We start from the raw sequence: 14,241 nt of genomic DNA, 5'->3' as shown, positions 1-14,241 counted from the left end.
AGATAACACAGACTGTTTCTTCCTGGAGCTCAGAGTACCTAAACAGCATTCTGAGGTTTCAACCCATAGTCTGGGATGATACTGCAATTACTTCACCAATGGCAATGCAACAGCCACCATGCAAAAAACTCTGCTTTACAGGTATTGGGTAAAGAAACTTCTGCATCACTAAGTGCTGCTGCCTTTAAATAAGGATTTTTAGGAAAAATAAGAATAAAGAAACTTGGCTTTACAGGACTGGAGCCTATCAAATTATAGCTATTCCGAAGAAAATAATAGGGAACAGGGTAAAAAAATTTCCTGAGGTGCCAGCTTGATGGGAATGGAAAAATACATTGTCTTTCTTATGATGTGCCAAGTTGGTGAAACTGGAATGTGTTTTGAATAAGAAGGAGAGAAAAAATGGTATCTGTACTAGATGTGATAAGCAGCCAACTACTTTGATTCTAGAGCCTGGGTGCAAAAGCAATTTAATGTCATTATCATGCAGAACGTAACAAAGATATGCTGGCTGTCAGCCCTGCTGGGGTATATATGCAAAACTGATTCAGTCAAGGAGATGTAGTTTGGATGTAAAAAGGGTGTTAAAGAGCTGTCTTGTGAAACTGCTCCCCTGTGAGCATCAGGTAATCCAACCATGAACCCTGATTCCAGCACCTGCAGAACACACTGCACTTGGTCAGTGATAACAATGAACTCATGCTCTCCTTGCTTTATGCAAACAATATTGTTGAAAACAATACATTTAGTAACTATCTGTAGCTGTTGAGAGGGGGAAACCTAATAAATCCAAGAAGATAATAACTCAAGGAATTAAAATAATTAGAATTTCACTGAGCAGCTGCAGGATTTGTGTCTGACCTGGCCTAATTACAGCCTGAGCACATCAGAAGGATCTCGCCCTATAAGTAGGTCTGAGTTAGGCAGAGAAAGCCATTATAGAGCCCAACAGCCTGGACACAGCAAAACAATTCAGACATTCTGCTTTCCCAAAAGATCCCATATAGCTCAGATAGCCAATGAAGTCAAATACAGGTAAGAGAGAAAATGAAATGGAATGTGTGTACAACATGGATTTTATAAATTGAACTCTGCAACACAGGAATGTCCATAAGAGTAGAAATCTGCTCATTCTGCCTAGTGGCCCATTGCACATTGCACTTTTTTAAAATTATGATACCAAAGAACCCACAGTCTTAAAAATAAAGAGAACATCTGCATCATGAGGCACTACTTGGTCACTGATGTGACAAATACAATTTAAAATTTAATTCCTATTACCCTTTCCAGAACACAAGCATATTTTATAAATAGCTGGGTTTACACCAATTCCTCTCCAGCATTCTGATCAAATACATCTGCTGTGCCACTTATATGACATTTCAAAGACTAAGGCTCAAATGCAAACTAACTAATCCCCACAAAATCCCTGAGATGAAGATCAGACTTGGCTTCATTGCACAGAGGAGGCACAGAGTACTCAGGTCTGTCTAACAGATGGTGGCCACACCAACACTGACTGGGAAAAGCAATGGTGGGCTGATAAAAAATGTGATTTGTCAGCCTTCCTTCCTGGCTGGTGGAGCACACACTTACCTGAGTACAGGGCACAGGGGGGACCATGAAGCAGCCTTTGGAAGAATTGCTGGAGTACAGGATGGCCAGAAAGCCACAGAACAGGAGGAAAAGCATCACCTTTACCAGATAAACTCCAGCTACACAACTGAGAGTTTACAACAACTTTTCCTCTCTGCTTTTATACCCATTACTATTTTATGGGTATAAAAGAACTGCCAGCTGCCCTTCCTCCCAGAGCTGTCTCCTATTTTCTACACCAAAATGCACAGACTATTTCTGACCTAGGTTAGAGACACAATTATGAGCTGCAGCTAACACACCACCCTTGCTAGGATTCCCAGGTTTTCTAATACAGGTGAAAATTGGATATAAATTGAAAGAGGGGAGATTTATGTAAGATATTAGGAAGATTTTTTTTATTGTGAGGGTGGGACACTGGAACAGGTTGGCCAATGAGGTGGCTGCTCCAACCTGGCAGTCCTCAAGGCCAGGCTGGACATGGCCTTGAATAAACTGGTCTAGTGGGACATGTCCCTGCACATGGCAGAGAGGGTTGGGACTAGATGATTTTTAAGGTCCATTCTAACCCCTCAATATTCTATGATTCAATTAAATGGTACCAAAAATAATACATTCTTGCAATGCTTTGCAACAGTACAGGTGAGAGTTCAGAGAGGGAGCTACAAAGAACCCTTTATCTGAAGTGTGAAAGTAAGGAAAGTCTATGTGTGATTCTGAAATAAAAGCCAAGGATTTCAAAGCCAAATGTAGCCTTCCTATCAGGCTGCCTGTAAGGGAGCCAGACAGAGAATATCTGCTTATGGCTCTGGGGATCATTATGGTGCAAACCACTGACACATGGCATTTTTTAAGGGAATATCTTTTCCTTAGAAAGAGAAGCACGAGAAAGAAACCAGACCTGTGTGTGTCCAAAACACAGGGTAGGCCTGCCAACACAATTCCTATTTGCTAGAACCTACTGTGTCCAGTCAGCAGTGGCACGACATCAAGGAGATCGTGGCACCAAAAACCTGTTTGGCCTTGAGAAAGAAGGGACTTACGTGTCTCCTGACTTGCGGTAGTTCTCGGGACATTCCAGATTCAGGCAGCGGAAGCCACCCTGGATGTTGAAGCAGGTCTCATTGAAAGAGCAGTTGTGGCTTTCTGCAACACACTCATCAATATCTGCCAAAAGGAACAGGGGAGTGGGTTAAACACAGGCTTCTCCTCTCCTTGCACGTGCCAGACAATGGCACTGTCCTATTAGGTACTACAGAACATGGGGTGCAATTGAACATTACTACAGGATTGCAAGGGGAGGCAGAAGAACAAAAAAGAACACTAACCCAGCCAAGCAGCAAGCAGAAGAAAAGGAAGAGCAGCAGTGCCACTAAGTGGACAAGACCTAAATATTTGCTGACGTGTTTACAGCAGGATATTTCCTTTTAATGGCTAAACTAACTCATAGCATTTCACCATTGGAATCTTCATTGTAAGAAATTTTTATAATTATTTAATAATGTTTTAAAAAGTAGTCTCTACTGCATTACTTTGAAATTTCCTGTATATTTATTATTAAAGACTGATTTCTCCAGATGTCTAGCTGACGTGTACTGTGTTACTGATAACGTCATAGGAGAGGCATTTTTAAAATCCAAAACCTGCTAGAACTTGTCAGAATTCCACAATCCAGTGAGGTCTCCCTGCAGTTATTGAACCCACCTTGGCAGTTGCGTGCATTGGGTGCCAGCCTGTACCCAGTGGAGGGACAAGTACACTGAAAGCTCCCAGGAATATTAATGCATCGATAGGAACAGATATGTCCTCCAGTGGGCAAAGCACATTCATCAATATCTGCAAGAAAAAAACACCATTAATTCAATATTGTGTTCATGACATTCAACCCAGAGCACATGTACAGTGCTCCTGCTATGAGCTTCAAACACAATTTGATGATTCTAAGTTCTGGGCAATGAAGAAGATCATCAGAAATGTGTTGCTCTAGCCAACAACGTAACAGATTTTCAGGAATAAATGGAATTCTGAAGAAAATTAAAAGCTATATGAGAGCCCAAGAGACAAAGTAGTGGACGAAAGCAGGCACTTTACATCTCTTGATGTGACATCTCTTGTAGTGCTTTATAAAAGGGAGGGAGAGGAATAATTTCATCCTTATTTTTTCACAAAAAAAATCACAATTGGGTGTTCTGCCCAAGGCCTTACTGTTTAGTAAGTCTTGGAGACCTAACTCCAAGTTCAGAATCTTGTCCATGGGGTCACACCCACATCCTCCTTGTATTTGAGAACACATTAGTTCAGAACCAGCCACAGAAAGAGGATCCATAAAATACTACGTAGTAATATCATATATTACATATGTAGCATACAAATATGCAAATACAAATGTATGTAGCATACAAATATATCTCCACTTGCTGAAGACTAGAAATTCTGGTAGTTCCTCAAGAAAAAGACAAATTTCTGTCAAGTTAAAAAAGTGTGCCAAGCAACAATTCAATGTAAATAGCAAAAATGACACCACACATGCAAAGAGATGCTTCTAGAAAAGGACATGGGTGGGAGACCTTCATTAAATAGAGTTTCACAAGAAAACACCAAAGAGACTCAAGCGTTAAAATGAAAAAATTACATGGAATTGCCCTTGTTTGTCACGGGAACAATCAGGAATGGCCACCCAGCCCCTCTGTCCCTGCAGCACCGCGGAGCTCACCTTCACAGGAAATGCCGTCGATGTCGCTGAGCTGGAACCCGCGGCGGCAGTAGCACTGGTAGGAGCCATACACATTGGCACACTCCTGACTACACGGGTTGCTCTCACACTCGTTCAAATCTGAAATGCAAAGTTACACACCTGAACCCTCCATTTCTTGCAATATTCATCACTCCTAATACTGGAATAAGACAACATTTTGAAAGTTTTTTTTTTAATAAAAAAGGATGGCACATGTCAGTGAGTAACCTGGAAATAGGGGGCTGAGGGTGTGTTAACAGGGTCTGGCAGTATAGGGTAACTTGCACTGTGCTATAATTTCCTACTGTACTTCAAGGTGTGAGACTGGGAGGGAATCTTTAGGCCAACACTTACATTTTTGTGTCTGGATATCAGCAAGGCTGATTGAGTAGAACCACCCTTCAAAGTGCAGCAAATGCAGAAATGCAGACCCATACACCTCTGCACCACAGAATCACAGAACCATCAAGGTTGGAAAATACCCCCAAGACCATCGAGTCCAACCTGTGACCAAGCCCTAGCTTGTCACCCAGACCAGAGCACTGAGTGCCACATCCAAGCGTTCTTTTGACACCTCCAGGGATAGGGACTGCACCACATCTCTGGGAAGCCCCTTCCAATGCCTGATCACCCTTTCAGGGAAGAAATTCTTCCTGATGTCCAACCTGAACCTTCCCTGGCCCTGCTTGAGGTTGTGCCATCTTATCCTGTCAAATGATCCAGTCTAAAGGCAATATATTCAAGCTGTGGGCTGTAGTGGCCTTGACTTAGAAACACAGCATTCATGTAATCAAGAGACTGCACTGTGGTGACTTCTCATGCCAGCTAAAATAACAAACAGCTGAAAGAGCAATGAGCTGTTTCTCACACTCCACAACCAAAGCATTGCCAGCCTTACCTTCACAGGATCTACCATCAGCTGAAAGTTTGAAGCCCATGGTGCACGTGCAGTAGTAGGAACCAGGAGTATTCTCACACTTGTGGGCACAGAGGCGGCCTGGGTAGCGCCTGCATTCGTTGATATCTGCAATGACAAACACACAGAGAGCTCTGTGGATTGGCTGGCTCACTGCAGCACCAGTCTGGACAAGAATGTGGTTATAAAAGTTTGATTGTTATTTTCCAGATTTAAATGTCATACTAAAAAGAGTGCTCAAAATGCTCATTTAGAAGCACACCAGAGTATAACTGGATTAGATCTATACAGAAGAAAGTTGCTCTGATCTTCTAAAGGAATCTTTTGCTGTAGGCACTTATAAAAATAACATGGAAAGCAATTACACATACTCTCACAACCTTACTTTTTAACAGGATAGCAGATAACATGTTGACAATACTAATACAGCTCCCTTTGAAGCATCAGCTGTTTTTTAATATGGTTTTAGAGTCAACCAAATAATACTGCAGTCAGTTTTACATTCTGAATTCAGAAGGTATGCAGAGAGCAGTAACATTCTTTACACAGGATCATTTTGTAAGAGCCATGGCTGCACATATTTAGGTTGGTGACGCAACTTACCAATACACGTCCTACTGATGACATCAAAAGTGTAGCCAGCCTTGCACTCACAGCGGTAATTGCCTGGGGCATTGATACAAATGTGTCCTTCTCCACAGGGCTGGTTAGAGGATGAGCACTCATCCACATCTAAAACAAAAAGTGACTTTAAGTACACTTCTGACTATGCAAGTTGAGAGAAGAGCAACGTTAACTCACTATTTGTACCAAAGCGGGTTAGCTCTAAGGTGTCCCTAATGTTGATGGACTTGGGAGGAAAGCAATGAAGTAATCAGGCAATCTTTGGAGGAATTCAGGTGTAAAATTGTTTTATTATGTATACTCAATATTTGTGGATCAGATCTTCATCTAATCTAAGATATCTGAGATCCAGAGTCATTAGTAATGCTTTGATAAGCCACTCACAGAAATTGAAAACACATACAAAAATGTCTCTCTTTGCAAAGACCATCTCAGTTAAAAGCCAGCCAAAGGCATCTATGTCCTTTGGTGTTACTTGAATGTCTTCTGTGGGGCCTTTAGTGGACCTTGCGTTATCTCTCTGTACTAAGGAGATTTGGGACCACCCAGCATTGTTCCATGGACACTGTCACCCTCAATGCCATTTATGGGGGCTGATAATCATTACTCCTCTTCTCAAAATATAGGGTTTCCTGAGTTTTATGAAGGACAGAGGGTGCATGCTTGTCATTCTTCACTTGCTAGGACTGCGATGAGGGAAAGAACAGGACCAAGAATTGAGTATGGGAATGATAAAAACCTGGGAAAAGTGGTAAACTGGTAAACATAAATTAGATATTTGATTTATTTTCTTAGAACTGCTTTTTCTTCCCAACTGTCACTCACCTACACATCTCGTTCCATCTTCATTGAGATGGTAACCTCGGCCACAGCTGGGTGAGATTCGCTGGCAGGTAAAGGAGCCATCAGTGTTAATGCAGATCTGTCCAGCTGGGCAGGGCATGTTGGTACTCAGGCACTCATTGATATCTACAAGAGCACAAATCAGTGTAAGTCTTTCCAGTCTCAAGAGGTTTAAGATAAGATGCTCTCGTTATGTAACCCTTCAGAGAAAAGTTCTGCCTGTGGGAGAGGATAACTATTCATGACATTTAGTTTCACTGATACATTGCTTCCAGAGTGAAGACTGGGGAGGTATAAAAGCCACAGATACTTCTGAAAAGCAGTGGAAATTTGATATAGAACTTGCAATTTTTTTCAGAGCCCTTAAAAGTCTTTCCTAAACATGCAAAGAGCTAATCAATGCAGTTCACCAGCTTAAGCAGTTCTGCCTCACTCTGAGTTCTGATTGAGCTCTTAGTTTCTACATGATGATCAGAGTCATAAATCCAACAACAAAATCCCCTCAACTCCACACAGAGCGAGATTTGATTTCCAGCTCGTAAAGCTAGGCTGTGAAACTGCCAAAATATTTTGAGCCAATGCATTTTATGAGCCATAACGATTGCTGCTGCAAATTGATATGGCTCTGCTGATGTCCATGACAGCAAGTTAATCAAAAGCTGCCACGGACCTGGCACTACCTGTGGCAGGCATGGGCCTTCAAAGGGCTTGTGCTGTGCACAGGCACCGGCCCCCCTCCTTTTAAAGGCTGCAGTTTTGTTTTCAGTCTGTTTCCAGTGTCAGATTTCAACACTACAGGAGAACAAGGGGTTGATAATGAGTGCAACTTGGCAGCTGCTGCTGCTGCTCGGCCAGTTCCACAAGTCCAAGATTTGCTATGCCAATGGGGGAATTAAAAGTTGAGTTGAGACTTGAAGATAATACTCAAGGGAATAACTGATAGATTTGTAGGTCACATTAGACAAATCCATATAGAGTCTGCTGGAAACCAGTAATTTTAATGTATTTATATGAAGGTTATAATTCTGGTTTGGGGGAGTCTTGGAAACAAGGCATTGGCCTGATTGTCATCAGTCTTTAAAGTTAAACTCCTCTCCATAGTATAACTGTCCCATCTTTCTCATACACAATAAGATTCTTGATGGGCTGTAACATGGGACAGGTCTGGATAGACCTACATACCTGTAAAACCAAACAGACTAATATCAAAGGGTGTTGCAGAGGATGTCAGCTTTCTACACAAAGCTTTGGCTAGAACCTTTTGGATAGAGTTAGATAAAATATATCACAATCTTTTTACAAATTTTGTTTCAGATAAAACACCCAAAGAATTAAGCAACTAGCCACCTTAGGGAACAAAATCTCATTAAAAAGCAACCTAATATTTAAGTCTTTTATTTAAATGGCTTTCATCTGTCACTCTTACCTGTGGGATCAAGGAAAGAGCAATGCATATACAGGTGAAGAATAGTTTGAGAAGCTCAGAACCCACCCAGTGGAAATACAACTTTTCTCCCAGGCAACACTTGAGTGTTCCCCAAGATAAGAACAAGCCTTACCAATACAGTTGCCTAGTGCATCTTGTATAAACCCACTCATGCACTGTAGCTTGGGTCGGCAGCGGAAAGATCCTGGAGTATTCTGACAGATAAAATCGGGGGGGCAGTTATGAGTACCAGTCTCACATTCGTCAATATCTGGTACATCACAAAAAAAAATTGTTAGCGGGAATTGGACGGGTTTTTTTCATTACATTTAAAAGATAAGACATAGTTAAAATCATCACATAGATTAGTTCTCAGCATACCTTCCTGGAATTCTGTGATTCAGGATCAATCTGACTTATGACCTCACAAAGATCTCAGTAAGACCAGGTAGGTTAAGATTTTTTTACAATTTCATTATTAATATTGTATATAGGGGTGTGTCTGTGCATATTATGCTTTACCAGTTTAGTTCTGACAACTAAATGATTCAAAACTATTATAGAGTACCTAAAGCATCACATTCAGCACTGCTCAGCCTTGATACAGCAGTGTGCTTAGCTTTGAAGTCAGGAAGATTTAATTACCCAAGTGCAATTTTAATTTTAACTTTAGATCTAATGCAGATATTGTTCATTTCTTTCACAAGTGAATTAATCATTCTGGATTCCCATCCATATTAAGGCTTGCAATATCCCTGCATTATCATGCTTAAAAATGCACACAAATATGACTTTTACTCCAGTCCAGAACAGACAATAAATATTTGTGAATAAATTATTGTTCATGAAAAGCAGATAAAGGAGACAAGGGCAAATGAGGCTTCACTCACTAACGTTCACATAAAGCAACCAAAATTTAATGTTTGCCACTTGGCAATGGGATGAAATCTCCTAAAGCTATCAAAATACAGAAACTCTCCAGCAATAGGATACCTCAGCTTTCTCATTCATGCAGTTGATACAACAGTAGCCCTAGTGTTTTGTGTGACTTAAAAACATGAGTGTGGAGACCATTTGAAGTTTAGGTTGGGTTAATACTGAACTGGGTTTTGTAATCACCTGTTTTAGCCCCCAGACCAGCTCCTAACATGCAACACAAACTGCCAGTGTGAAATAGAGTTATCTCTCCTGGAAGTCTTTGCAGCAGCCCCCAGCTGCATGATCTGGTTATTTGCAAGGTGACAGGTGGGAAAACTGCTGTCCTTGAAGTCTGTGTGTCTCAGTTACACATGCATTTACCAATACTGTAATATGTTAGCCCAGATTCCATTGTCTTCATGCAGGAAAAGCCAATTCTTTATTTTCACAGCTCATTTTATACAGTTTTACAGACCTTGTGCGCAACTTGAATTGGTTAATAGCTTTCTTGCCAGTTACTCTGTTGGTTAGTAAAAGGTATTTTACTTGTCTATCAAATCTCTCTAGTCTTGTATTGTTTACATATTTTTTTACTGATTCTCATGGGACAAATCCCTTGTTATTGCAGGTGCATTTGTTTTTCAACTTAGGAACAGGTTGTTATGCTAACCAGGCCTCATACCAAGATTGTTTTCACATGGGAACTTTTTAGAATTACTTAGAAGTGACAGGTTAACTTTGGCAATTTATTGGAGCAGGCCTGATTTCATGAGGCCTTTCTTTTATAACTCTTTAAGCTGTCACAACAACCAAAAGCCAAAGAGCATGACATGATGCTGTGCAGAGTTTTGAACTTAGGCTGGAGGATTCTAGTTTCCCTGCACAGGACGTACCTTTGCAGCGACTGTCATCGGTCAGCTCATAGCCAGTTCCGCAGCTCGTGTCCCGCTGGCAGCGGAAGGATCCCAATGTATTGACACAGGTTTGGCCAATCCCACAGTTGTGTGTGCCAGTGATGCACTCGTTAATATCTACAATACAAAAAATTGTGTAAAAAGAGATGAGAGAGAGTAAATAAGAAGGACGATGATGAGAAGATGAGATCGAAAGCACACCTCCAGCCAGGCTTTCCTCTGAGCTTCTGAACACAAAGGTGTGGATTTGGCCTCACCCTCACATCCCACTACAGCTGTTGCCAGGGTGTGAGCCAGCAAAGACATTTGGGCCCTGTGGAGTTGCATTTAATGGAAATGGTTTGCTCTAGCTCACCTCTGGAAAATGTTGGTACCAGGACTTGCTGACTCACTGTACTTAAGAAGAGGAAGGTTAACTGAGTGAGAGCAAAGAGTCAACATCATCTGACTCAATCTAGTAGTAGATGATGTCTCTGGACGTGTCTACAGTTGTTAGAGCTAGGATGTGTAGACAAGGTCTGCTGCTGGAGTTGGCAGTGTTTGGTTTATTTTGGACTCAATGACTTTAAGTGTCTTTTCCAGCCTCAGTGATTTCATGGTCAGATTGTAGTGACTATATGAATGAGGCAAACTTTCAGAAATCCTCACCTCACTCTGCATCCTACCAACATATAGTTGAGAGATTGTCTGAGCCAACTTGTGACTTTCTGCTTTACAGCTACTGATAGACATTTCCTTTGTAAATTATTTTTATTTCAACTTTGAATGCATAAGAAAATTGGACATCCATGTAAATTAAATGTAAAAGCTCTTCCTTTTTATATGTCCAGGTAGGTTAGTGTTAATCTGACCGATCATCAATAGTTATTTTATAATCTGAAGCTTGTATCTAAGCTACTTAAGATTCCATTTGCAGTCACTGACAGAAAAAGGCAGTCTTCATCTGGAACACTTGTCATCCTTGAACAGCTATGCAGGATGGGCAAGGTGAGCTGTGCCCTGGAAGGGCTCATATCCCTCAGCAACAAGGAGCCTGGGCTCCCGAGCTCAGAACCAAGTGTCACACTGCACATGCCTGAAGTCAAATGCGCCCTCTGTCCCAGCCCGTTTCATTTGATGTCACAGATTAGAATCCACTGTTGGAAGGCACCTACAGGTGGGTGTCCAAGCCCTGGCCCTGCACAGACACCCCTCAATCCCCCCCTGTGCATCCCTGAGAGCCTTGTCCAAATGCTCCCGGAGCTCTGGCAGCCTTGGGGCCGTGACCATTCCCTGTTCAGAGCCTGACCATGCTCGGCACCGGGGAGGAAAAGGAGGAAGAACCAGTTCTTTCTCTGGGAGAAACCAACAATCTTTCCTTGACAATTCCCATGTCACTCACGGAATCCAGAATATTAATCCTTTCCATCAGTTGTGTCCTCGACAAGCTAAAGATTTATTTTGTCTGCCTTATCAATAACAATTCACTTTTACAAGAGAATAGGTATTCTATCTTGGTTTTATTCACAGCAACAAATTCAAATTCTGCCTCTTCTCCATTCTAAATTCTCCACCTTTTCCACTGGCCCTTCTTAACTTCATCTTCCCGCAATTCTCATTTCAACACTCCATTCAAATCAACTTTTTATGACTTCACCTCTTTCCCCAGCTGACATAAGCATATTCTGGTCTCTTCTCTCTGGATATTTTTGTATCTGTTCTTGCTCTTTTAAAACAAGAATGTTTATAATCAAAACATTGGCTTTATTTCTTTTACCTTCACAGGTGATACCATCTGGTTGAAGCTGATAGCCAACAAAGCAGGAGCAGACGTAACTCGATCCTGTGTCTCTGCACTGCTGAGAGCAGGGACCTCCACCTAATGGATATGTTAAGAGGTCTTGTGTAATTAAGAGGCTTCTCATAGAAATTGAAACAAACCATTAATTTACAGGATACTTGATTTATTTAGAAAAGAAGTTTCATAAGCTGTATATTCACATATACAAAAGAAAGAAAGGGCTAAGCACTGAAAACTCTAAAAATTAATACAAGAAGGGTTATTCTGACAAACAGAAAGAGAATACTGCAGAGAATTTACCCCAAAATTGGCTCATCATTAAGAAAACTCTTTCTGACCTTGTTAAAATAGAAATCAATATTAAAAATGTTTCGTATTCAAAAATTGAGAAAAGGTTATATACTTCCAACAATAAATATTTGTTGAAAGGCTGCAGATATTCTTAGTACTAACAGAACTCATGTCCTGTTTTTTAGAATGGCTAGATGAGTATTAAACAAAAGGTGTGAAATAGGCACAATCCATGTGAGCAATTGCAGCTATAATACGTTATAAATAATTTTTAAGTACAACGATTTCTAATGAGGACAGGGCCATTAATGCATCACTGAAAATTAGGTGGAATCATAGTTTTGTGGTTGAGATCAACAGCTTCTGCTCTCTGAATCTCTGCTAATACTGTGAGCTCCATCCTGACACTAAAACCTGTAGTGGAAGTGTTAGAAGAACAGAATTAATTTCCCCACATAACATGAAGGTGCTCCAAAATAAATTGCTGGAAGTTCCATTGCCTAGGAAATCCAAGTTTCCCCTGTTCAGAAAATGACAAGTACTTTTGGCATGCCAAGTTTATCAGAAAATACACTGTAGACAGAACCACCAATTGGCAATTAGCAATACCAATCCATCTCTTGCAGGCAGCTGATTAACTAAGAAATACCACAACTGATTGCACGAAGAAATAATACTAGGAAAATATGTAACACATATTTCTATGTCATTTCTTGTAATTAGCAACTGGAGTCAAGGAGGAGGGGTACTGTTGACTCTGGTTCACTAATGACCTGGTAGATATTCCCATTCTCTCCAGAGTGTAACAGATGTAGAACATTGAGCACAGTAAATAATTTTTCAACTGGAATTATAAGCCTATTAAATTGATTTTATCCTAAATACATCTCTGAGTTCTGAAATGCTGGAAGGAAACAATGAATCACTTCTGGGTTTAGGTTTATAGACATGTAAATCACATGTGACAGGCAATAAATCAGAATACTTAGCAGAGCAATATTCCAAATGCACACTTCCAAGGAGGCAGAGCAGCATGACTAATCAGGACAATAGCCACTTTTGTCTTCCTTTTTTTCAGGTGATGCATTTCAGATAGAAACAAGTTTAATTTCATATTCAAACATCAGGAGAAGAATAAAAGATGCACATATTTAATACAGGGTCACCATATTCTGAAGAATTCAAAGTACTCCACAGGTTCAAGGGTGACACTTCTGAGGTATTACTCACTAGAAGTTAAGTAGAAGTTAAATGTATTGTCTCAGCTTCAGCTGGATAAGATGGAATCCACTGTGAGAGACAATGCCTTCTCTGTATTTAGGAACTATTTAGGCATCATATAATGGCCCATTACTCCTTGGAAAGGCTCTTCCTCATGGTTTTTTTTTACTCATAACTATCCTAGGCAAAAGGCTTTGGCTAATCTCTAGATCTAGTTTGGCTTTACTTTATTGAAAGCAATCAGAAAAGAGCTGGCTAGCAGGACTAGTCACCTGACTCACCTCTGCAGCCATCGTGCAGATAAGGATCTTCTTGGTCTAGTTCCTCCTTTGAAATTTCAACTAAAAAGAGAAGAGATAGGCATTAGAGGAGAAAGCACTTTTCTTCTCAAGGTGAAACACTGGGTGCTTGGGATGGAACTCACACCAGGGTTTTGGACAAACAAGAACAAAATTAAAAAGCATTATTTACCTATTTTACAGCTATTTCTTACTTAAATTTGACATTCAAATGCTCGTGGCCATGGGGGATTTTCCATCTCACTGATTCAATATGAAAGTCACACTGTGATCATAGATTACATATGGACTGAGATTTTCAAATGCAGGTTCTTAATATCAGGCTTTTAACCAGAGCTTAATGTCATTTTCATAAAGCATGTTGTTGAGGCATGCTTGGCTTCCACTGACTTTATAGTGGCTTGGGGTTCTCAGAGATTTAATGAAAATCCAATTAACCTCAGTTATTTATTTAGACTTCATTTCAAAAAGAACTCCACACCTAAGTTTTTGGGCACATATTTACAGCATTCTTTCAAATATACTTCTCTACACTGGAGAGTTTTGATCTGTGATACTCCTGCCACATGTACATATCCCAGGAGTTCTCTCCACATGAGGACATACGAGGGCCAAACACATCCTGAACCCACTGCTTCCCCAAAGAACCAGCTAATGGATTTTCTCCAATCCCCAGTTG

The 14,241-nt window shown here is 40.7% G+C and overlaps 1 protein-coding gene across 2 annotated transcripts in view; it reads right to left on the bottom strand.

Moving 5' to 3' along the window:
- Positions 1-14,241, bottom strand: part of FBLN1 (fibulin 1) — a 67,547-nt gene that overhangs the window by 27,686 nt on the left and 25,620 nt on the right. For both annotated transcript variants that reach the window (XM_063395293.1, XM_063395292.1), the window contains exons 5-14: positions 13,545-13,604; positions 11,728-11,829; positions 9,951-10,088; positions 8,273-8,410; positions 6,696-6,839; positions 5,850-5,978; positions 5,229-5,354; positions 4,310-4,429; positions 3,301-3,432; positions 2,640-2,763 (exon numbers count right to left, since the gene is read on the bottom strand). In XM_063395293.1, coding sequence (XP_063251363.1) covers positions 2,640-2,763; positions 3,301-3,432; positions 4,310-4,429; positions 5,229-5,354; positions 5,850-5,978; positions 6,696-6,839; positions 8,273-8,410; positions 9,951-10,088; positions 11,728-11,829; positions 13,545-13,604 — 1,213 coding nt within the window. The remainder of the gene's footprint in view (positions 1-2,639; positions 2,764-3,300; positions 3,433-4,309; positions 4,430-5,228; positions 5,355-5,849; positions 5,979-6,695; positions 6,840-8,272; positions 8,411-9,950; positions 10,089-11,727; positions 11,830-13,544; positions 13,605-14,241) is intronic.

Source organism: Prinia subflava, chromosome 4 (assembly GCF_021018805.1).
Source record: "Prinia subflava isolate CZ2003 ecotype Zambia chromosome 4, Cam_Psub_1.2, whole genome shotgun sequence".
NCBI lineage: Eukaryota > Metazoa > Chordata > Aves > Passeriformes > Cisticolidae > Prinia > Prinia subflava.
Note: the sequence above shows the minus strand (reverse complement) of the source record. Positions and strands in the feature narration are given on the sequence as shown.